The 26,511-nt window shown below is 44.3% G+C and overlaps 1 protein-coding gene across 1 annotated transcript in view; it reads right to left on the reverse strand.

Moving 5' to 3' along the window:
- The window catches only part of LOC139575887 (ras-related protein R-Ras2), a 39,389-nt gene extending 12,878 nt beyond the window's left edge, over positions 1 to 26,511 (reverse strand). The window contains exon 1 of the mRNA XM_071401295.1: positions 26,122 to 26,511. Within this exon, the coding sequence (XP_071257396.1) occupies positions 26,122 to 26,223 (102 nt within the window). The 5' untranslated portion in view covers positions 26,224 to 26,511. The remainder of the gene's footprint in view (positions 1 to 26,121) is intronic.

The following is a 26,511-nucleotide window of genomic DNA, read 5'->3' on the forward strand; positions in this document are numbered from 1 at the left end:
GTAGAGTATAGAGTATAGAGTAGAGTGGTGAATAGAGTAGAGTAGATCAAAGAGTAGAATATAGAGTAGACAGAGTATAGAGCAGAGTATAGAGTAGAGTATAGAGTAAAGCAGAGTATAGAGCAGAGTATAACATTTGATTTGAGTATATAGTAGAGTTTAGAGTATATACAGTTGAAGTCGGAAGTTTAAACTCAGTTTTTCACAATCCCTGACATTTAATCCTAGTAAAAATGCCCTGTTTTATGTCATTTAGGATCACCACTTTGTCTTAAGAATGTGAAATGTTAGAATAATAGTAGAGAGAATTATTTATTTCAGCTTTTATTTCTTTCATCACATTCCCAGTGGGTCAGAAGTTTACATACACTCAATTAGTATTTCGTAGCATTGCCTTTAAATTGTTTAACTTGGGTCAAACGTTTCGGGTAGCCTTCCACAAGCTTCCCACAATAAGTTGGGTGAATTTTGTCCCATTCCTCTTGACAGAGCTGGTGTAACTGAGTCAGGTTTGTAGGCCTCCTTGCTCACACACGCTTTTCCAGTTCTGCCCACAAATGTTCTATAGGATTGAGGTCAGGGCTTTGAGATGGCCACTCCAATACCTTGACTTTGTTGTCCTTAAGCTGTTTAAAGGCACAGTCAACTTAGTGTGTGTAAACTTCTGACCCACTGGAATTGTGATACAGTGAATTATAAGTGAAATAATCTGTCTCTAAACAACTGTTGGAAAAATGACTTGTGTCATGCACAAAGTAGATGTCCTAACCAACTTGCCAAAACTATAGTTTGTTAACAAGAACATTGTGGAGTGGTTGAAAAACGAGTTTAAATGACTCCAACCTAAGTGTATGTAAACTTCCGACTTCAACTGTAGTAGAGTATAGAGTAGAGCAGTGTATAGAGTAGAGTATATCGTAGAGTGGTGTGTAGAGTAGAGCAGAGTATAGAGCAGAGTATAAAGTAGAGCAGAGTATAGAGTAGAGTATAGAGTAGAGCAGAGTATAGGGTATATAGTAGAGTTTAGAGTATAGAGTAGAGCATAGAGTATACAGTAGAGTATATAGTATAGCAGTGTATAGAGTAGAGTAGCTTATAGAGTAGAGTATAGAGCAGAGAAGAGTATAGAGTAGAGCAGAGTATACGGTAGAGCATAGCAACGCAGAGCAGTGTATAGAGTAGAGTACAGAGTAGAGCGAGGTATAGAGCAGAGCAGAGTATCGTGTAGAGCAGAGTAGTGTAGAGCATAGTATAGAGTAGAGCAGAGTATAGAGTAGAGCAGAGTATAGAGTAGAGCAGAGTATAGAGTAGAGCAGAGTAAAGAGTAGAGTGGAGTATTGAGTAGAGTAGAGTATAGAGTAGAGATGAGTATAGAGTAGAGCAGAGTAAAGAGTAGAGCAGAGCATAAGGTAGAGCAGAGTAAAGAGGAGTATTGAGTAGAGTAGAGCAGAGTATAGAGTAGAGAGGAGTGTAGAGCAGAGTAAAGAGTAGAGCAGAGTATAGAGTAGAGCAGAGTAAAGAGTAGAGTGGAGTATTGAGTAGAGTATAGAGTAGAGAGGAGTATAGAGTAGAGCAGAGTAAAGAGTAGAGCAGAGTATAGAGTAGAGCAGAGTAAAGAGTAGAGTGGAGTATTGAGTAGAGTAGAGTAAAGAGTAGAGTGGAGTATTGAGTAGAGTAGAGTATAGAGTAGAGCAGAGTAAAGAGTAGAGCAAAGCATAGAGCAGAGTAGAGCCGAGTATAGAGTAGAGTAGAGCAGAGTAGAGTAAAGCATAGAGCAGAGTAGAGCCGAGTATAGAGCAGAGTGGAGTATAGAGTAGAGCAGAGTAGAACAGAGCAGAGTAAAGCATAGAGCAGAGTAGAGCCGAGTATAGAGTAGAGTAGAGTGGAGTATATAGTAGAGTGGAGTATAGAGTAGAGCAGAGCCTTCCGCTCTACTCAGCCCCAGCCACTCAGCCAGAAGGAAGGAAACCTACACACCAGGCCAGCAAAGCCCTCTGATGTCACAGAGGAGATATTCCCCAATCCCCACCCACCCACTAACCCACCCATCTACCCACCCACCACCACTCATTTCCACTGCTGCCTTTCAGCTCCACCACCCCACCCACTCCACACCATGACAACATTAGCGGTCTGTTCACCATGAAAAGAGGGTCAGTGGATCCAGTGTCTCTCTCAGCTGCAGCCTCTGTACTGATTTAGTTAGCCTACATTGTGCTGCAGCGCTGAGGAGTCCTCTCCCTAGTCGACAGCTGCTATACTAACCCTGTCTGTCTCTGACTCTCTGATAGACAATCTAACAGATCCTGTATTACAACTGCTGGCTGCCAGCTTCATCTCCACCAACGGGAAAACAAGGATACGTGTAGGCGTGCAATAAACGCCATGCACCCACTTCCTCACCACACAAACAGCTTACCGTGCTATATATAGATACACTCCTTTCTATCTGAGACAGCCATCCCACTCGTTTGGGTAGCAGGAGTCTCACGTAGATTACCGTTATAGCTGAACCAGCATAAGATAAACAGCCAGAGCAGAGCTCAGCTATGGATTCACCAACCAGTTCTGTGGATGGAGGGAGGCTGGAGATTTCTCTCCAAAATACTCTAGGCGATTAATTAACAAAAACACACTTTTTTGAGGAAAATGGTATGCCTGCCTACTGGATCATAATAAGTGTGAACACAGCAGACTAAGAGGAAACGGCAGAGTTAATTACCTTCCATACGTGCCCATAATGCCCTATGAGGATTCAGAGACCTTGACTTCCAAATCAAGAGCTTGAGCTTCTCTAATGAGAAAATGTAGATTAAATGGTAGGAAAACTTAGAAAAATGATGCAAATATCTGCAACTTTATAATATCCCCCAATCCCAATACAGCTCCGCTCTCAGCCAAGCCTGACCAATTCCAGCACCTGGTCGCGCTGACACCGAGTTAGAGAGACACACGCTACAGCTGGGCCCAAGGTAGGGTAGGACCAGGACACTGTGGAGGAGAGGTCCAGTAAGGGGTAGGGTGGACGGGGTAGTATAGGACCAGGACACTGTGGAGGAGAGGTCCAGTAAGGGGTAGGGGAGACGGGGTAGTAGGGGTAGGACCAGGACACTGTGGAGGAGAAGTCCAGTAAGGGGTAGGGGAGACGGGGTAGTAGGGGTAGAACCAGGACACTGTGGAGGAGAGGTCCAGTAAGGGGTAGGGTGGACGGGGTAGTATAGGACCAGGACACTGTGGAGGAGAAGTCCAGTAAGGGGTAGGGGAGACGGGGTAGTAGGGGTAGAACCAGGACACTGTGGAGGAGAGGTCCAGTAAGGGGTAGGGGAGACGGGGTAGTAGGGGTAGGACCAGGACACTGTGGAGGAGAGGTCCAGTAAGGGGTAGGGGGGACGGGGTAGTAGGGGTAGGGTAGGACCAGGACACTGTGGAGGAGAGGTCCAGTAAGGTGTAGGGGAGACGGGGTAGTAGGGGTAGGGTAGGGTAGGACACTGTGGAGGAGAGGTCCAGTAAGGGGTAGGGGAGACGGGGTAGTAGGGGTAGGGTAGGACCAGGACACTGTGGAGGAGAGTTCCAGTAAGGGGTAGGGGAGACGGGGTAGGGTAGGACCAGGACACTGTGGAGGAGAGGTCCAGTAAGGGGTAGGGGGGACGGGGTAGTAGGGGTAGGGTAGGACCAGGACACTGTGGAGGAGAGGTCCAGTAAGGGGTAGGGGAGACGGGGTAGGGTAGGACCAGGACACTGTGGAGGAGAGGTCCAGTAAGGGGTAGGGGGGACGGGGTAGTAGGGGTAGGGTAGGACCAGGACACTGTGGAGGAGAGGTCCAGTAAGGGGTAGGGGAGACGGGGTAGTAGGGGTAGGGTAGGGTAGGACACTGTGGAGGAGAGGTCCAGTAAGGGGTAGGGAGGACGAGGTAGTAGGGGTAGGGTAGGACCAGGACACTGTGGAGGAGAGGTCCAGTAAGGGGTAGGGGAGACGGGGTAGGGTAGGACCAGGACACTGTGGAGGAGAGGTCCAGTAAGGGGTAGGGGAGACGGGGCAGTAGGGGGTAGTAGGGTCCCAGGTCCAAGTGCAGCCATTTCAATTAACAATACCGTTAAACTCAGGCCTGGATGACTGCATACAAATACAGGTGATGAACTGAACTGTCTTTTCATGTGCATTGATTTATGGGAGAGTTGAACCAGTGCCAGATCAAAGCAGATCCCAGTGAGGCCTGCTGCTTTAACTCCAGACCTGCTTAACACCTCTCATTTGTTTCTAGAATGCAGCAACAGAACTCCCCCCTTGAAGTAGAGCTGTTCCGGAGATTTGCATAGTCAGGCTTTCCCTAGATTCTCCTTCATTCCCCAGCTTATCATGGATGTGAATGGGGAACTAGACTGGCCCATTATACTGGCTGTTATAGGGGTAGTCTACACTATCATACTGGCCACTGCTTCCATTAGGGGTGTTAGGTACAGTCATGTTGAGAGTTCACTAGGATGACAGCCACTAGCCACAGTTGGGCATTCAAAAAATGGGCCCCCAAACATCCAGCTTTGTTGTCTCTTCAGGGTCAAAGTCCATTGATAAGGTTGTGTGTGCAAAGCACATGGTGTACTTTTCAGAATATAGTCCATCTGAGTTCATCTTATCTCTGTCCCCAACCAGAGTTTTTACACTGAGCCGTCCTCTAAAACAGCCTCACTTGTGGAACTGCTCAGGGTAAATAGATACCTGTTTCATTTGTGTCAGTTAGGCAGCTGTAGACTTACACCACTCCATTAGCCATCCCCTTCCTGTTCCCCTGCCCTCCCTTGTCCTACAGGGTTAACCTCTGCTGAACCTGGGGGACTGTCCAGGGGTCGCCTGTCCTCCAGCTGCCATCAGTAATCAACCATCACCCAGCACAAATAGCCACCATTAAGGGTTAACATGAAGCAGATGGGAGCGTAGGGGTTCTGCTTGTCCAATACTACTGTCTGCTATACTCCATCCCTCTCCTCACCTTCATGTGTGACTTCATCCCACTGGAGAGTTCCAGCCAAGAACACAATTACAATTTGTTGTGTGTGTGAGTAACTGAGAGAAAGAGAAGGAGAGAGAAAGAGAGCGAGAGTGAGCATGAGAGAGAGAGTGAAAGGCCTCCACTTCCTGGGGAAAAACCCACTTGTCCCATGAGCTCATGCAAACCAGAAAGGTCAAATATTCAATAACTAATACACATGAAGAGGGCGAGCACAGCAGCACACAATGGGTCCACCGCCTTAAAAGGGCGCCAGGGACCTCACCCCTCAGGCTGAAGGAAGCATCTATCACTCTACTGTAAATGTTATTACACTGCTTCAATAAAAAAAAACATAACGTTGAAATCTTTTAGGTGTACTGAAAACGCTTCTACTATTCCTCATAAATAATCATCACATCACATCTGACCACATTTGAGGTGGTGGCTAGGGCTTTAGCATCTGGAATTATTTCATCTGATTGAATTCTTCCTTGGTCTCAGTGAGCAGAAACTAGTGCCAATGTCCAGCATTACCTGCTGTTTTATCATGTCTCAAAACTCATATCTAACCCGACTGAGCAAAGAGAGGAAAGGTCCAGAATGATTCTGAACAAATGAAGCGATGAAATGAAGTGTCCACAACGCCCCCAGCCTGTCATCCTCCCAATGGCCAGATAGGGGCCAGGGGATCTGTTCTGTCTCTGCCAGAGCCTCTCATTCAGCCACCCACACCCAGGCCCCACCCCAGCAGAGGAGCCCTCCACCTCAGATACCAAAATCTATTTAGCTCCCAAATAGATGTTCTCACTGCACTGGAGCCAGGGCTCAGCCACGGGCCATGGTACAAAACATCTCCAGGGGAACGACCATGCTAGCTGGCTCTCCATAGTTAGAGCCTTCTTCACCCCTCTGCTCAGGTCTCATACTGTGTACATATACAGTTACACAGCAGCCCTCTGTCAGTCTACTGAGGCCTCTGCTCTGGTCTCACCCCGCAAACAGCTCTGGACTGGATAATAGCGAGGTTACCATCAATTAGAGAATCATCTTATATTAGCATCATTTAAAGTCTGAGGCTGAATGGCCTCCTCTGTGTCAGTACTAGGTCAGGTTGCCTGGGGGCTCTCTGGAACAGGAGTCATGACTTTTCACCAAACGGAAAAGAACAGACACGCACAAACACACACGCCACAGCAGTAGCAACGTTTCACCTCAAACATGAGACAGAGTAGCTTTATGGCATGAAACTACATGGGTAACAAAATCATATGTTCTGGCCTTGGTCTGAAAGTCCTATTTGGTCCTGGTGCTGTACACCATAAAGAGCATAGCAACAAGGAGAGTGTTCCTGCTGAGTCTAAAGCAGGGAGGGAAATGTTGATCAAGTCCGCTGAGCCAACCAGGCGCTCCTCTGCCCTCAGTGGCATTATAACTTCAATCGGCAGGCTAAATATCACTGTGTGCTGGACTTTCACTGCTTTTGAACCCACTCAAAGGGCGCCATCAAAGAGGAGCCAGTAAAAGGCCTTTCTTCCCCGGCTGGCCACCAGAGCTCAAAGCATCCAGAGCCCGCAGCCAACTTAACATGCTCACTGGGACCTGACCACACCACTACCTCATCTCTTTCTTAACCCCAGTTTCTGGTCATGTCTTCTCATCACACGGCACCATTTTAGATACAGTAGAAAGCAACAGAGTTATTCGAGCAGACAGTGTGCAGTAAAAGAGCTGTGTGTGAACGAGCATAGTTTCTGTTCCAGCAGGTCATGTGATGTTACCAATGTCCCCTTCCCCCCATTACGCTAGCCTTAAGCCTAGCCATTGTGGTGGTGTTGATGTAGCCTTCTCTGTGGTGTTCGGTAGTTTGCTATGAGGGGCAGAAAAAACAAATTGATATTTGTGCGTCTGTAACTTTCTCACTCATCATTATTCACGATTCATTCAGGATTATCCGTAATCATGGTAGCATCCACATTAATGTAGAAGTTTTTAGAAACATATTCTATTCTTATTTACAATGAAACTAACGCCAAAGTGACAATACATTATTTACCATTATTTTCTATTGGGCACAAAATAATCTGAAATTCAACCAAAACAAACAGCAAATGCATCAAACAAGTTTGTAGAGTCATAAGCTTGATGTAATCATTGCGTGCTAGGAATATGAGACCAAATACTCAACTTGACTACTTTAATACATGTAAGTGGATTTGTCCCAATACTTTTACAAAAAGTGCTGTAATTTCTTAGCGGTTAACCTGATATGGATGAAAATACCCTCAAATTAAAGCGGACAGTCTGCACTTTAACCTGTATCATTTCAAATCCCCAGTTCTGGAGTACAGAGCCAAAACAACAACAAATTGTCACTGTCCCAATACTTTTAGAGCTCACTGTATGTGGTGGCTGAAACAAAGCACTAACAGAAGAAAGTGGGGCGATAAACTGGCTCTGAAGTTCCCACAGTAAGAACGACTCAGCGAGAGGTGGCCACGATAGGTTATTGTTGTCTCAATGAACAACCTGTGCCACAGTTCTGACACACATCTGGTATGAGATGAGGACACTAGGGAAAGGAAAGGGGGATACAACTGAATGCCTTCAACTGAAATGTGTCTTCCGCATTTAACCCAACCTCTCTGACTAGGCTTGTTTATTATGAGTGAGATATGGGTACAGAGATTTGAGATGGGTACATAATACTGATAAGCCCTCATAAAGCTGCATCTGATAGGACAGGGGGTTGTTTTCCCACTACAGGAAGTAGGACAGTCTATGAGCTTAAGGGTTGCTGTAGAAGAGATGCACAAAGAGTTAGGGGTCAGTTATGGCCAGTCAGCCATGTCGTGAGTAAAAACCATGACTAGGACCCAGGACAGGGCCTCTCCTGACCACCCCAGATCAAACACACACCGCCCTGTGTCCTCCACCTAGCACCCAACCACCCACGTTGTTCTTATTCCACTTTCATTTACTAGTAGTAATAGCAGGTATGACATGTATCCTACTTGTCAGTACAGCTCCTGTTACAGATTCATCTCCCTCCATCTGCTGTAGTAGCGCTCCATGTATTTGCATTAGTGGTGTTTCTCCAGATGGTAAGCTTTGCAGAGGGTGATATGTCAGAAGGAATAAGGCCTCTCCTTGGCAGCGTGTCAGAAACGCAGCACCATTACCGTTTTAGGCCACCAGTCACACAACACAGACAGTGGAAATGTTATTACCTCAGCAGGCAGCTCCTCATAAATAGAGCTAATGGACGTCACTCTCCTGCTCCCAGCCCCAAGGCCCAGGGCAGACAGACAGGCAGGCCTCCCCCGCATAGACCTAGCCCAGCCGCCCACCGGCCTCACAAGCTCTTACGTAACATGATAAATATAGGTGATATATTTCACTTCCACAATCCATTCCCGGTGAGGGAAGAGGATATGGCTTGAGCTAAATCAAACAAAGAAGTGAGGCCCTCAAGTCCCTTTTAGTCATGTTTAAATCCAGAAACAATTAGCTTGATTGCCATCAGGGCTGTTTGTTGTAGTAAGACAGCTAAGACTCTCAGGTCTTCAACTTGGCCACTTTAAATTGCGTCTGGAGTCAGGTTGAGGGGAGGATAAAGGAACATGTTGCGGTTACACATACCAAGCATTTATGAAACACACTTGTTAGACGGCTGTTAACTTGGTGTGCGCTTGCTTGTGCCAACTAAACATTCTCGTTCATTTGTGTTTGTTGAGACCAACTGGTGCTGAGTACATATTAGGAGCCATAACCAGTGACCCTGTCTCTCTTAGCAGCCACAGAACAGCAGCTGAGCCTCCCACTAGCCCCCACTGCCATTTCTTTCTACCTACCCCTTGAAAACTGATTACAGATCAGCTCTCCATATCCCATCTGGAACCTTAAACATTAACCTAAACCACAAAATAGGCCCAGGCCCAGGACCAGTTGTTACGGGCATAATGAGGCCACACGCCTGCTCACCCACTGTCATCAGCACAGATGGGGAGTCATTCATGCTGCACTCCTCACCTGTTGAGAGGGGTTGTTCCACTCTCCTCTCCTCTCCTCTCCTCTCCTCTCCTCTCCTCTCCTCTCCTCTCCTGACAGCAGGTGCCCAGCAGTAATGAGTCAGTCTCAGCTCAGCCTCAGCTGTCTCCAGACAGCCAGCAGCCTGCCCAGACAGTGCCAACTGTCAGCCAGCCCAGAGCCTGCCTAAGCCTAGCCAAGGCCCCAGGGTAGGGCAGCCAGTGACGGGACGTCCCAGAACCAGGCTCTCAGTGACACACCATTAGTCTGCCTGGCCGTCCCCATCCCCCTATGAACAGACTCAGAGGTTTTAGTGCCAGGAGTGGACAGACACGTTCTAACAGACAAGCCTTTGCTTTGGTCAGCTAGCAGCATTCTGTCTGACACAGATCCTCACTTCTCTAGCTCTACACAGACATTGATTTTCTAACACCCACATGGGAAACAGACTGTAGAGAGGCACGGGGAAATCACTCTCTCTGCAATGTCTAGATGGGAAATAACAGTGACGCAGGAGTGACATGGCACTCTCTCTACAATACCCACAGTGAAAAATAACTTCTATAGAGACATGATAATGAGGGACAAATGGCACATGGATTCTGAGAAACAATACCTAAACAAATTGACTAAAGAGTATCCTCTGTGCCTAGCATAAAAGCCTTTTAGTCAGATTGGCTGCATGGGGTTGAGAGATATGGGGGCATGAGCTTCACAGCATGGCATTTTCCCATAGTCATCTTGTTGTTATATGAATCTCCAATGCGAGGAATGATACGGTCACAGTGAAACAGGCCTCAGCAGTGGAATAAATAGAGAAGGAGATTATCAAAGACAACACGCGCAGCTTCCCAAGTACCCACACTTCTCTTCTCTCTGTCAGTCTCTCTCACCTGGGTGACAGGCAGCCAGCAGGGACAGCCTGATATGATCTGTGATTCAGACAGGAGGTGCATTTGACAAGCCTAACTCGATGTGATAAGCAAACTATTAATAATTCAATTAACAGATCCTCTGACTGCACACGAGTCGGGAAGAGGACTGTCTGGAGTGAGGAGTGATTTGAGTAAACACTTGTTTAGATTTTAGTCAAATTGCAGTGTTGGGCTGGAGGGAGTATGTTTCAGCATGCTCTGCAGTATTGCCTCTGACACGGCAGCATACATTACATTAGTTCTCAACAGCACACATAAAGCAAGCAAACATCAGAGGGAATGCTAGGAATTCCTCCTATTGTGATTAATGAGTATCATGATCAGCCCTGTCTACATTTGTTCGGATAGGGACCGATGCAAATATTGTTTTGACGATTGCTGTGCCTTTTTAATGCCCGTTTGGGATTGTATCTTTCTGTAATGCAAACCGTTACTCATATATTGGGGGACCAAACTGAACAACCCTACATCAAGGCTCTAGCATCTTTTATTTTTTAAACAACAAAGAGAGCTTGCTCCAGTGAATTCCTGAAACAGTCATTACGCCTAATCCACGGTGACATTGTCCCAGAGAGACTGAGTACAGCAGAGGTTGGGGAGAGAAAATGAAATCAAAACAAACAGGGATAATAGAAGCTGTGGGTTCTTCTCCTTTCTCTAACTGCCACTGCTGTTTGTTGTTGGAGCCATCCGTTACACGATGTCTCCAGGCCACTGTTGTCTCAGACACTCAGTAACACAGTCAGTCATGAATAGGGTGCCATTTGGGACCCAGATCAGATCTATCCAAATCAAACAAACAGAACCAGTATAACGTGCTGTGGTGAGATCAGGGACCAGACTGGCTGGAATGCTGTGGTACTGTTGACACAAGGCATTTTAGGCAGATCCGATCATGATTTTGCAAGATGATAGTCAAATGTTATGGCAACAATAGCCTGTGGCTAGTGTGGACAACTATGGCCTGTACGGACAGATTTGAGAAGAAAACAAAAGCCATCTCTAATTTAATGTTTCTCAAAACCAACCCACTCAGGGCATCCCCACTGAGCGCAAATGAAACGTGTCAATATATCATATAACTATGACTAAACGAATGGGCTGCAGTAGCTGCAGTATAGCCTACCAAACAGCCTGGCAGATCTGACACTAAATCTTTGTTGAGAGTAAATAAAAGGGAGAGACATACAGGGAGACAGACATACAAATATTTTATGTTCTAAGAGATCAAGAGAGGGAGGGGGGGGGTGAGACCAATTGCCTCTCTCTGGATCAGGCAGAAGCCATGCGCTCTTAGAGTACCAAGGCCGACTGACAGCCATCCACGTCATACCATAGAGTCTAGACCAGGGATGGGCAACTCCAGTCCTCGGAGGCCTGATTGGTGTCACACTTTTGCCCCTGTCCCAACTAACACACCCAGTTCCAATCATCAACTAATCATCATCTTCAGATTACAACGCAAATAGTTTAAATCATCTTTGTTTGCTAGGGATGGGGGAAAAGTGTGACAACTCCGGCCCCCGGGGCTTGACCATAGACAGCCACTGAAACAGCCCCTCAACAACACACAGACAGATATAGTGATAGGTCTGGGGTCTAACACATGCTCTAGATTATATATATTTTTTCACCTTTATTTAACCAGGTAGGCTAGTTGAGAACAAGTTCTCATTTACAACTGCGACCTGGCCAAGATAAAGCAAAGCAGTTCGACACATACAACACAGAGTTACACATTGAATAAACAAGCATACAGTCAATAATACAATAGAAAAGTTTATATACAGTGTGTGCAAATGAGGTAAGATAAGGGAGGTAAGGCAATAAATAGGCCATGGTGGCGAAGTAATTACAATATACCAATTAAACACTGGAGTGATAGATGTGCAGAAGATGAATGTGCAAGTAGAGATACTGGGGTGTAAAGGAGCAAGATAAATAAATAAATAAATACAGTATGGGGATGAGGTAGTTGGATGGGCTATTTACAGATGGGCTATGTACAGGTGCAGTGATCTGTGAGCTGCTCTGACAGCTGGTGCTTAAATCTAGTGAGGGAGATATGAGTCTTCAGCTTCAGGATTTTTGCAGTTCGTTCCAGTCATTGGCAGCAGAGAACTGGAAGGAAAGGTGGCCGAAGGAGGATCAGTAGATCAGTGGTTCCAAAACTTTTTATAGTCCCATACCCCTTCAAACATTCCTCCAGCTGTGTACCTCCTCTAGCACCAGGGTCAGCGCACTCTCAAATGTTGTTTTTTGACATCATTGTAAGCCTGCCAAACACACACACACACTATACGATACATATATTAAACATAAGAATGAGTGTGAGTTTGTCACAACCCGGCTCGTAGGAAGTAACAAAGAGCTCTTACAGGACCAGGGCACAAATAATAATAATCAATAATTTTTGCTCTTTATTTAACCATCTTACATATAAAACCTTATTTGTTCATCGAAAATTGTGAATAACTCACCACAGGTTAATGAGAAGGGTGTGCTTGAAAGGATACACAGAACTCTGCAATGTTGGGTTGTATTTAAGTCTCAGTCTTAAATCATTTTCCACACACAGTCTGCGCCTGTATTTAGTTTTCATGCTAGTGAGGGCTGAGAATCCACTCTTACATAGGTACGTGGTTGCAAAGGGCATCAGTGTCTTAACGGCGTGATTTGCCAAGGCAGGATACTCTGAGCGCAGCCCAATCCAGAAATCTGGCAGTGGCTTCTGATTAAATAAAATTTTCACAGAACCGCTTGTTGCACTTTCGATGAGGCTCTCTTGTTCAGATATCGGTAAGTGGACTGGAGGCAGGGCATGAAAGGGATAACGAATCCAGTTGTTTGTGTCATCCGTTTCGGGAAAGTACCTGCGTAATTGCGCACCCAATTCACTTAGGTGCTTCACTATATCACATTAGACATTGTTCGTAAGCTTGAGTTCATTTGCACACAAAAAAATCATACAATGATGGAAAGACCTGTGTGTTGTCCTTGTTAATGCAGACAGAGAAGAGCTCCAACTTCTTAATCATTGCCTCAATTTTATCCCGCACATTGAATATAGTTGCGGAGAGTCCCTGTAATCCTAGATTCAGATCATTCAGGCGAGAAAAATATCACCCAGATAGGCCAGTCGTGTGAGAAACCAGTCATCATGCAAGCGTCAGACAAGTGAAAATTATAGTCAGTAAAGAAAACTTTAACCTTGTCTCTCAATTTAAAAAAACGTGTCAATACTTTGCCCCTTGATAACCAGCGCACTTCTGTATGCTGTAAAAGTGTTACATGGTCACTGCCCATATCATTGCATAGTGCAGAAAATACACAAGATTTCAGGGGCCTTGCTTTAACAAAGCTAAGCATTTTCACTGTAGTGTCCAAAACGTCTTTCAAGCTGTCAGGCATTTCCTTGGCAGCAATAGCCTCTCGGTGGATGCTGCAGTGTACCCAAGTGGCGTAGGGAGCTGCTTGCACGCGCGTTACCACTCCACTATGTCTCCCTGTCATGGCTTTTGCGCCATCAGTACAGATACCAGCATGAGCAGCCGCTACGTTGGCTATAAATATAAATGGACCATTTAAAAATGTGAATCACATTTTATTTGGCGTAGCCCCGACACCATTGCGCGTATACCAGTTTGGGAACACCTGCTCTAGATAGCTAATGTCCCAGGAGGGGTTGCTGCTGAGAAATCATTTTAAACCAATGCCTGTCTGGGGAAGTGCTGTGTCACACATGGTCACACACCCACAGCCTCATCGTGTCATATACTGAACAAAAATATAAAAACGAAACATGCAACAGTTACAGTTCATATAAGGAAATCAGTCAATTGAAATCAATTCATTAGGACCTAATCTATGGATTTCACATCACTGGGCAGAGGTGCAGCCATGGGTGGGCCTGGGAGGGCATAGGCCCACCCACTGGGGAGCCAGGCCCAGCCAATCAGAATGAGTTTTTCCCCACTAAAGGACTTTATTACTGACAGAAATACTCCTCAGTTTCATCCAATGTCCGGGTGGCTGGTCTCAGACGATCCAGCAGGTGAAGTAGCCGGATGTGGAGGTCCTGGGCTGAAGTGGTTACACGTGGTCTGTGGTTGTGAGGCCGGTTGGACGTACTGACAAATTCTCTAAAATGACGTTGGAGGCAGCTTATGGTAGAGAAATTAACATTCAATTCTCTGGCATCAGGGTTGGTGGACATTCCTGCAGTCAGCATGCCAATTGCACGCTCCCTCAAAACTTGAGACATCTGTGGCATTGTAGCATCTGTGGCACTGCACATTTTAGAGTAGCCTTTTATTGTCATCAGCACAAGGTGAATCTGTGTAATGATCATGCTGTTTAATCAGCTACTTGATTTACCACACCTGTCAAGTGGATGGATTATCTTGCCAAAAGAGAAATGCTCTCTAACAGGGATGTAAACAAATGTGTGCACCAAAATTGATAGAAATAAGCTTCTGGTGTGTATGGAACATTTCTGGGATCTTTTATTTCAGCTCATGAAACATGGGACCAACAATCTACATGCTGCGCTGATATTTGTATTCAGTATAGATCAGGGGTAGACAACCCTGGTCCTGGAGGAACTTCATGTGTTTGATTTAATTGACCTGAAAAACTAGGTGTGTTGAATTTAGGCACTGAACTGTTTAATTAGCTCAATTGGTCAGGTGTGGTGCCTAGTTGGAACAAAATCCTGCCGTACATGCGGGACTACAGGAACAGGGCTGTCTAACCCTGTCATAGATGATAGAGGTCTGAGAGGAACCCATGCCTCTATATCTTATGTGAACAGTCAACCAAGTCAAAGCTCAATATGTGAGAAAGTTACAGTTACAGACCAAAGTTCACACAAAGCAGATTGTGTTAAAGATGATGTGACACACGTTACTTTTCCTCTTGTCACTCTTTGATATTCCCTGTTTCAATGTAACTCTATGGATCGGGCCAAATGAGGGGAGGCTGGTAAACACAAGCGACAGATCCTCCAGCAGATGTCATTTGTGTGAGCTTGGAGATGGGAGGCATATGTTCCCTGTGTCCGTGCAGACCATGAACATTTACACAGCCCCAGGCCAGGCAGCCGTATTCTAATCTGTTCCTGGTGGGAAGTGATTATCTGAACAGAAACACATGCACTCTCTGGATCCTCTCCCCTGCTGTCCCTGGGAACACAGAGAATCACAGTCACTGTTTGCTAAACCCACAGATGAACTGGAAATAGTTTTTTACTGTGACTGCATAAAAAAGGGGATAGAAATTGAATCTGAATTCTACCCGAAGAAACAAGAAACAAGTGGAAACAACAACTCTTATCCTCTGCAAGGTGAGAGGTAGACTCCATTGTTGTGGGGTTTTTGACTAACTGTCAGCCCAGTCTCATTTTCTTGTGTGTGTGTGTGTGTGTGTGTGTGTGTGTGTGTGTGTGTGTGTGTGTGTGTGTGTGTGTGTGTGTGTGTGTGAGCTCAAGCCTTGCCAGACATGGTTTCTACAAGCAGTTGATTCAGGTAAACAGGATACCTAAAGTAGAGGCAGGGCCTTTGAAAAGCCACAGGAGTAAATACTTGCCCTGATGTGAGACCAACGGGGAGAGAGAGAGAGAGAGAGAGGAGGCCCTGTGGTGAATCGAGGGGGGAGGGGTAAACACATACCCACTGCTTTTCTCTAACCATCACTTGTTTCCCCCCAACACCTGTCTATCATCTCCTCTCCTCTATGAATAGCCATGACCATGTCAGAGCAACAACAAAAACCCTTTGTGGTGGCACTCTAGTATAGTGAAACTCAACAGGGAGGAACATTCCACCTGACCATACATTATCAACATTAATATCCATCGAATATACAGGAATAACAGTAAGCTCTCTGATTGGTGGTAGCACTTCTACATGGGGGGGCAATCAGTGTCACCGACTCCCCCTGTCTCTAGTCTCTGTCTGTCTAAGACTCAGGGTCAATTAGACACTGATAATAGTCGTGATGAGAAGACTTGCCTTCAGTGGAAGCCTTCTGTAATGCAGTTTATTCACTAGGAGCCAATGGAAAGGCCTGCTCTCAGTGAACGTGGACCACACCACCCACTAGAGGCATTCACGGGTCACGGGTCCATCCCAACCTGAATACCGAGACCCTAACCTGAATACCCGAGACCCGACCAGGTCCAAAGTTCTAATTTTTCCCTCGGGTGGGTCCTGTTTGATTGTCAGTGGGTCTCAGGTCTATGTAACTACAGCTGATAGACCAGAGTACACCAGACCACTGCTTTGCATAGGCTATAGCATATTTGTTTTACGCTAATAAAGGTGAATTTATTAACTTTAAACCAAAATTTAAAGACGTATTTGTTAACCAGAAGAGCAATTTGGCAAAAAAAATTGTCACTCGGTTCCAATCGGGTCTGGTCTAGACCCGGACCTGTTAGGGTACGAATTGGGTCTAGGTCTGGTTGTCATCGGGTCCATTCGGGTTTGTGTATGAGTGTCCTCGGGTGTATTCTGGTCCGAACCCGAGAAGATCTCTCCTACCCACTGCATGCAGATGGGCGGGGGTGTCCTGTCCATTCAAATCCCAGTCCCATTATTATTTATCTTTACATTTTTGTCATTTAGCAGACTTACAGACTTAACATTAATGCATTAATCTTAACCCTAAAATCACCAACAGGGGTCAAAAACGTCATCTATTTTGTGTACTAGTGGTGCGTGGCTAAGCTGAAAATGTGGACTCAATAGTAAAATTTGTGATAAAAGCTCCAATTTTGTTACAGGTGTAGATGTATGTACCCTGAAAAGATATACAGTGCATTTGGAAAGCATTTGGAAAGTATTCAGACTCCTTGAATTTTTCCACATTTTGTTACGTTACAGCCTTATTCTAAACTGTATTAAATCCTATTTTCTCTCATCAATCTACACACAATGCACCATAATGACAAAGCAATAAGTTTATTTTTTGCAAATGTATAAAATAAAATAAACTGAAATGTCACATTTACATAAGTATTCAGACCCTTTACTCAGTACTTTGTTGAAGCACCTTGGGCAGTGATTACAGCCTTGAGTCTTGTTGGGTATGACTCTACAAGCTTGGCACACCTGTATTTGGAGAATTTCTCCCATTCTTCTCTGCAGATCCTCTTAAGCTCTGTCAGGTTGGATGGGGAGCGTCGCTGCACAGCTATTTGCAGGTCTCTCCAGAGATGTCCGAACGGGTTCAAGTCCGGATTCTGTCTGGGTCACTCAAGGACATTGAGTTCCAAGACTTGTTCCAAAGCCACTCCTGCATTGTCTTGGCTGTGTGCTTAGGGTCGTTGTCCTGTTTGAAGGTGAACATTTGCCCCTGTCTGAGGTCCCGAGCGCTCTGGAACAGGTTTTCATCAAGGATCTCGCTGTACTTTGCTCTGTTCATCTTTCCTTCGATCCTGTCTAGTCTTCCAGTCCCTGCTGCTGCAAAACATCCCCAAATGATGCTGCCACCACCATGCTTCACCGTAGAGATAGTGCCAGATTTCCTCCAGACGTGACGCTTGGCATTCAGGCCAAAAAGTTCAATCTTCGTTTTTTATCGGACCAAAGAATCTTGTTTCTCATGTTCTGAGAGTCCTTTAGGTGTCTTTTGGCAAACTTCAAGCAGGCTGTCATGTGCCTTTTACTGAGGAGTGGCTTCTGTCTTGCCACTTTACCATAAAGGCCTGATTGGTGGAGTGCTGCAGAGATGGTTGTCCTTCTGGGAGGATCTGCCATCTCCACAGAGGAACTCTGGAGTTCTGTCAGAGTGACCATCGGTTCTTTTGGCCAGGCGGCCAGCTCTAGAAGATTCTTGGTGGTTCCAAACTTCTTCCATTTAAGAATGATGGAGGCCACTGTGTTCTTGGGGACCTTCAGTGCTGCAGAAATCAATGCTGCAGATCTGTGCCGACACAATTTTGTCTCGGAGCTCTACAGACAGTTCGTTCATCCTCATGGCTTGGTTTTTGCTCTTACATGCACTTTCAACTGTGGGACCTTATATAGACAGGTATGTGCTATTCCAAATCATGGCCAATCAATTGGATTTACCACAGGTGGACTCCAATCATGTTGCAGAAACTTCTCAAGGATGATCAACGGAAACAGGATGCACCTGAGTTCAATTTCGAGTCTCATAGCAAAGGGTCTGAATACTTATGTAAATAAGGTATTTCTAAAAAACTGTTTTCGCTTTGTCATTATGGGGTATTGTGTGTAGATTGATGAGGAAAACATTTATTAAATCAATTTTAGGATAAGGCTGTAACGTAACAAAATTTGGAAAAAGTCAAGGGGTCTGAATACTTTCCGAATGCACTGTAGATATGAGGCCACCGCAGATGTGGGCCCTGGGGGGTGTCGCAGCCATTAAAATGATTAAATAAACATTAATTACATTTAGATTCCAGTCACTGTCTCTATACCAAGTTGAGAGTCATCTTTCAGATGCAATTGGAAATGTGTTTATAGCCCACAGCGTTCCAAAGTTAGACCTAAAAGTCTGATGACACCGGTGACCATATCGCCTATAACACCCATCTCGGTGGCTATCTTAGGTCATACCGGTATGTCAGATTACCAGTCACATTCTGTTAAGGTCCCCAAAGCACATACATCCCTGGGTCGCTCGTCTTTTCAGTTCGCTGCAGCTAGCGACTGGAAAGCGCTGCAACAAAGCACTCAAACTGGACAGTTTTATCTTAACATCTTCGTTCAAAGACTCAATCATGGACACTCTTACTGACAGCTGTGGCTGCTTTGTGTGATGTATTGTTGTATCTACCTTCTTCTACCTTCGGGGCGGCAGGTAGCCTAGTGGTTAGAGCGTTGGACTTGTAACTGAAAGGTTGCAAGATTGAATCCCCAAGCTGACAAGGTAAAAATCTATCGTTCTGCCCCTGAACAAGGGAGTTAACCCACTGTTCCAAGGCCGTCGTTGAAAATAAGAATTTGTTCTTAACTGACTTGCCTAGTTAAATAAGTTTTAAAATTCTTGCTGTTGTCTGTTCCCAACAATGTTTCTGAGTATCACACAAACACAACACTTTGAATGGATAACTTGACTAGAAATGTGTGAAAATGTTAAAATATATGCTTATTTTGGGGCATTTAAACCATTTACTTGTGTTGGAAAAGGTTAATAAAATAAAAAGTGTTACTGTTTGACAGAAAGTGTCATTTTGCCATCATTTCCAATTGTGTAAAAAATTACCCCTTTTGGTGCTTTTAGGGGTCGAAATACATTATGTTTACATTTACATTTACATTTAAGTCATTTAGCAGACGCTCTTATCCAGAGCGACTTACAAATTGGATTTTGTGCTTTTAGGGTGAGCTAGACGAGACAACCACATATCACAGTCATGGCAAGTACATTTTCCCTCAAAGTAGTTATCAGCAAAGTCCGTGCTAGTTGACACCCCTGCTCAGGGAGTGAGAATTGTTATTGGTCTGACCCATGGCACTATGCCAGGTTCTGGTCTGTTACCCACGCAACAAGGAAGTGGTCCTCCATAAACTTTTTAAAAGAGCTTAGTCAGAGTTGGTCTCCTGCCTTGTTCTCCTGCCTTGTTCTTTACCACAGGTACCACGGACAGTGAGTTTATCATTGATCTGATCTTATTGAAATGTACTATGTTATGATCAGCACTACTATGTAACCATGTTCTGCCTATTGAGGTACAAATGCTAGATGTTTGGATAGAAAACAAAGATAGTAGAGAAACCTGACTCCACCCAGTCTAATGATACATCAATAATAAACCTGATCTTTGCTCAGAATAACATCACATCAGTCTCTGGGTACACAGACACCAACTGCAAGACCTGCTGAATGGGTTTTATTGTGATTAGATCCCCATAGGGTTTTTATTCAGACCCAATCTAATATCAAGTTACAGACTGGTATTACATCATTCCTTATCCTTTAGGGCAGGGTTCCCAAATAGGCAGACCGCGGGCCAAATTCAGACGATTTTATTTGCCCCCCCTAAGTTCTGAGCAAAGAATAAATACATTACTGTAAAATCACCAGGAAATCAGCTCAAATTGATTTTAAATTATTTATAATGATGTTCCGGCCCCCCAACCCTCCACTCAAGAAAACAATAGGCCCACGGCTGAATCTAATTGGGGACCCCTGCTTTAGGGTAAGAGACCATCACAGACTTGTGTCATTGAAAACCAAAATAACTTCAACGTTATCTCTTAACCCTTGAGTCTAAGCCTTTAAGAACTAAACATGATTACAATGTTGCGCAAACATTGTGCTGCATCAAGCACTCAAAACTATCATACAAATACATTCATAGGAATGTGTATGGTCATTATAACATGTTCATCAAATTATAACATTTAGGTTAGAGGGAAATGTATGAATTTTCTCTCCCTCTGACAACACCCATATGCAATTGGAAAATGACTTCTACAGGACTTTTTTGTAATGTAAGCAGGAGAGTTGTTGTTTTAGTGGGTCAGAATGAAGTGCTGTGAAAACTACTTCCCTGCTATGAGCTCAGAGTGGTTCACTTCACAGGAACGCTCAGTCAATGAGCCAGCTCTGTGAGAAATCAACAGGTGACCCTCCTGGAGAACAACACCAACAATGTTCCCTCATCACCCACCTTTGCAGCACTACCAAACACACACAGCTAAATGTGTGGGGTTACCAACTCCCTCGAAGGAAATGAAAAACCAGCTCAAACCAAATTGGATCAGTGGTATATGGTATGTGACGTATCACCAAGCTAGATAGAATGCTACAACACTGACTATGTCCCAATTTTTTTTTTAAGTGTACTGGTCGTGGTCAGTTTCCACACCGCCTGGTACTCAGCCACCTTGTCCTGGGTGTGTAGGCATGCACACCCCCATCACCTCTGCTGCAAACACTTTACTTAGCGCGCTGCGTCTATTTCAGAGAAATGTGCATGAAACAATCCCCCAACCCCATCACACACACACACACACACACACACACACACACACACACACACACACACACACACACACACACACACACACACACACACACACACACACACACACACACACACACACACACACACACACACACACACACACACACACACACACACACACACACACACACACACACACACACAGCCTGCAAATGCCCAGGAAAGAACGCCCACGTGCTTAATCTGTATTTATTCAATTAGAACCCAGAGTAGCAGCATTTCTCCTAAATGACCTCATCTCAGTAATCAAAACCATGCTCAGAATGAGACAGAGAGAGAGATGAGAGAGAGGGGGTAGAGAGAGCAAAAAAGAGAGCACTTAAGTACTCACTGTTTAGGTGTCTTTAACCTCTGATCATACTGGTCTGTATCTAATCCTTCATGACTCTATCAGGCTGGATAGTGTGCTCTCCCACTGAATCACACAGCAGGGAGTCAACTCCAGCAGAAATGAAAGAGTCAGTGATAAGGACTAATATTAGCAGCTGTGTGTTCATGCAACACCATGCTTTACTACTCTGTCATCCAGTCTGGCGAGAAGATAGCATTTTACTCCCACAGGTGCCATGGTTGCTAATGACAACTTCCACAAAGGAACCATAGCAGAAATGTTGTTCACACCATCGGCCAAGCAAATGAGTGACATTAGATATGGGATCAAATGGCTTGAACCCCACCACCCCACATTGAGTCATGTTTTCCATCTGTTGAATAACACTGTGTCCCAATTTTTTTTAGATGACTCAATGTTATGTCACCTCTCTGCCATTCTACTCACTGGCTTGGCTGTGTCTTCACTTCAACTACTCCCAGTGATGATGACCTGCCTGCCCTGTCACTCTGTTATTGTAAAGGGTGACATCATCCTCCCTGCACTGTAAAAGGAACCTCACTTCAGCCATTGTGTGACTAGTCTAGTATACACTATAACAGTTTCAGTAACTAGGCTTCCATCCAATTGGCGACAGATTTTCATGAGAATATTCTAAAATACAGTGGTGTGTTTCCACCAAATTGACTTGTTTCAGATAAAATCAGTGCGTGATGACGTAGTGCACGCTTAAGTTGTCATGTGCCGAATAGAAATCTAAACTTCAATGTTTCCATCACATTTTCAACTCTACCCATAGTTTTGTCACATAAAACACTTGCATTAAATACAAAATGTGTCTACTCTGGTCTTGACATGTGCGCTCTATCCAACAGCTCACAGATACAATGTGGGTAGACTGTGCAGGGAGGCTAGTCTATATGATGAGATTATTATGGATAAGAGCAAGAATGTTTGTATTTGTCAAAACGGCAGTCAAGCATCGATCACCAGAATAAGACCCTCAAGATTTATTGGAAAGGAGCATCAAGATCATTGTGCACTTTCACCACCCTGTGAAGTTCATAACTTATTTCATCTGTAGCCTAATAAACTGCATATTTGCGCATAAAGGTGTTTTCACCTCCATTTCTCACATTATTAATTTTGCCGACACAAAAAGATCCCACCAAGTCGAACGAACTATTGATCTGTGGACATTTATAAAATTGTACCGAAACTTCCTGTTTCCATCACAGCTGTCATGATTTTCTTATAAGGTATGACTTTACTCGCATAAAACTGTGGATGGAAGCATGGTTACTGAGCCAAGAAAGTTTTTTTGTTGTTCATCCCACTCAAATTGAGCCAAGACAGTATGCTTAATAGGATAGAGGCTTTACATTTCTCTATAGATTCAAATGTATCTCTGTAATCCCTTTACTGTAAAAAGGGCGTCAGGTTTTTTTTCACCAGTAAATCTTATCTAATTCCATCAAGTGCACACTACCACACACAATCACACCCACCAGCCCAGCCAGTTAGGCAGGCTGCGGCTCATGTTGTCCTTTACAAATCTAGGAGGTCCATAGAAAATGAACAGGAGTGGAGGGACTTCCTTTTCCAAAGGTGCTGATTCCGGCTGTTCCATGGTCATTAACCCAACATGACTCAGACAACACTCCGTCCCCCACCCCAACTGACCCTCCACCCCTCCACAGATCTGGATGGGAAAGTCTGAACTCAACAGCCAGCTGTGAGACTTTCCCCCAGGCAGCCGGCTTCTAGAAAACTCTAATAGGATGTAGGCGCTTTCCATGATGTCAACATTCTACACATGACCAAATTCCTTGTTTTTCTTTACATCCACAGACATATACAAAATAAATACGCAAAGGAATGCAGTCAACACACCAACTACAATTTTGACTAGATCTTGTCTACAAGGTGAATAGCAAAGTGACAGCCAAATGGTTGGCATAAAACACTGTAATGGTGCTCAGCCAAGTATAGAACTTCCTTTGCCTTTTTAGGGGCTATGAATCACCCAGTAACAGATGAATGATATTGGTTACTAAGCTCAAGCACTTGTTTGGCCAGCTGCAATAGTGCACAAATAAAACACAAATAAAGAAACCTAAATGCTGCAGGGCCAGGCAGTGTGTCACTGAGTACCCACACACACTGCCCAGGATATTAACCTGCTGTAACATTCTGCTAAAGTATGTGTGTTCTCCCACAGCACTGTCTGAAAGACCCCTGGCCCTCTCTCTCTCAGCTCGGGGCTCTGGCTGGGCCATGGGTGAGTGACATCCCATCCCACCCTCCAAGTTCTGTGGTTTAGATCTTGGATCAGATTGCTTGGGCTGGGTGAGGATCCAGAGCCTATAACCAGGGATCATCAACTAGATTCAGACGTGGGCCGATTTTTACTTGAGCGGATGGTCAGGGGGCCGGAGCATAGTTAGAAACAATTTTTAGAATGCAAATTGACCGCAAGAGGCCAAACAGATATAATATTTGACCCAAAAATATATATATTTCAAGCCTTGCTTACATTTGTATACAATCATATAGATCTCTCTATTATGTGTGAGAATACTTTGGAAAATATTTCCAAAATTAAAAATCACTTGGAGCTGATTTCCTGGTGTTTTTACAGTATTTTATGTCCAACAAGCGGGCCACCAGTTGTGGAACCCTGCTATAAACTATGCATGCAGAGCATATAGGCCATTAATACTACACTCATTTCTCACAGATTTGACATACTGTATATATTGGGAATTCCTTTGCATGTCAAGGGACAAATAAGAGGTTGATGCTCATCTAAAAGATATGGTTGCACATTATTATGTTATACCGCTATTCACAACGAACACAGTTGTGGTATGGTTATTATAAAGAGGAATAAAGAGTGTTGATCAAGACTGGATTGGACATATTCTGAAATGCTAAGTGCATAGAAACAAAGAGTCTTATTTCCCAAATGAATGTTCTTTAGTGAGTGCGGACTGACCTGCAAATTTCAACTAAAGGCTCCAAAGGCATCGTTGCCATGACAAAGTAATCATCCAGAAAATATCTGTGAACTGCTGATCGCTGAGCTGCATACAGTCTTCTCCTACCTACCCTATATTCTACTCATCTTGTTAACAAACAACAATCTTGTTGCTTAAACAAAATGTAATAACCAGTCTATTATTATCTTGGTGTTACTGTCCTATCAGTATTATTAGTTTCATATCACATGGTAATTAATCACATTACTGTCTCATTACACTGTAATAAGGAACTTGTACTGCGGTTTGCTGTTCCCTATCCCTACTGGAACAAGTCAACAGTGCATGTTTCCTTGTTTGGACCAAAACACAAGTATTTGCTAAAAATACTAAAGGACTTTGAAGTGTTTATACAATACTTAGCCTACTGTTCCATTCCAAAGAAGAATAGGGTCAGAATGGCTGAACCGTGGTACAGTAATCTGATCTGACCAATATCCATGGTATACATTTAATGAGCTTTCTGAAACCTTATTAGACCTTCAGATCACAACAAAAGCCTCAAGCAGCACGTGCTGCTGACTGCCCCACTACTGTCTCAGTCACGTTAGACATGCAGCTGCCCACCTCCAGTCTAGTCTCCTGGAATTAGGACCTGGCATTATAGACTCCTGAAGACACAAAGAGGATTCCAAAGCTTGTCCACTCACTCTCAGTTACACTTTCATGAGCAGCTTCACCAAGAAACTAACTGTGAATATGAAGGTTTTGATAGTGAAAGGGGAAAGACAAAGAGTTAAAAGTGTGGGTACCTATGGACAACACACTGTGTTGGAATGCCATTGACATGGCTATAAAGGACAACTGTGGCTGTGCAATGGCTGCTTGGGCCACTGGCTTGAACAACAACTGTCTTTAGCAGCAGCTGTCATTGCTCTGCAACTGTTTGAGCAACACAAGGGATTGATCAAGATTCACACATGATATCAATGTTAGAGAAAGGCTTACATGTAGGGTTATTCTCTGTAATTAATATGCTTACAGTTATGGATGTGTAGTTATTTCTTTATATCATAGTCTGATTCACTTAGATTTTTTGGATCCAAATGAAGGTTAGTTAGTCTGTTGGCTAAACCGTTATTAGGCTATTCAATAGGCATATTCATTGTCCGACAATGAACATTGTCTACATGAATAAAAATGGTAGGCAATAGATTTGTCAATACTGCACCTAATGGGTATGATGGAAAATACGTTCAATGTGAGTTTACATAGGGGTTTTGTTTCAGATTTATGCTTTCAAGTACAGCAGGCCCATAAATGCTGAACGACGTGTTATATTGTAGCCAACAATTATAGACTGATGTAGCGCCGCACCGGGCAGGACGATCCACCCAAATATAGCTACAAAACAAGAGAGATGTTGACAACTCAACTTTGCAAATAAGTATTTTTTAATTTCGGTTGTACAGATTGTACAGGTAGCCGAATGTTATAATACTTAGGTTATACAGTTTTAAATCAGAGTTCAGCCTAAATCACAATTGTGAGACTATTTATTCCACAGTTACTTTCCATAGCCCAGCGAGATTACGTTGCCAATTGGCGTCATTCATTGTACTGACAAATAGGCTTAAAGTAAAAATGGTATCTAACACAATTTCAAGTGTTTTTCCAGAATATGTTGTGTGCTAAACAGGCCTCGGCGAATGTAGCCCACTATTGCGAGAAGAAAATGAACTAAACCACAGCATACACTTGTGGGATCCCCATTCGCAACACCTCAGTCAGCCTCCCTCCAGATTCCCAAACATTCCGTGCAAAGTGGCTGGAGAAACGGCCGACTATTTACTAACCTGGATAAATTGTATAGTTAGGGCTGACTTTCCGACACCACCACCTCCAACCACAACCAGTCGATACTTCTCCTGCACCGAGCCGTCCTTCCACCCTGCCATCGAGGACACACTTCTGCACTCGCCGCTGTCTGAACACCCACTTTTCAGTGAAAGGCCTTCAGTTGAAAAATTGAACGAAGGAAAATCGCGAGCCTAAATAGACTGAAATGATAACTGCGTCTACAATCCGTTCCAGACTAGAGGAATTAACAGTGCTGCTCACTGACCTACGGCCGACCGAGTCCATACGCCCTCAACAGCGTTGCTTACCACTGCGTTTTTAAGATGTGAAACAGAAAGGAGTAATCAGTTAGTCCAATACAAATGTCCGTCGCTAGGGGCACTTTA

Source organism: Salvelinus alpinus, chromosome 5 (assembly GCF_045679555.1).
Source record: "Salvelinus alpinus chromosome 5, SLU_Salpinus.1, whole genome shotgun sequence".
Classification (NCBI taxonomy): Eukaryota; Metazoa; Chordata; class Actinopteri; order Salmoniformes; family Salmonidae; genus Salvelinus; species Salvelinus alpinus.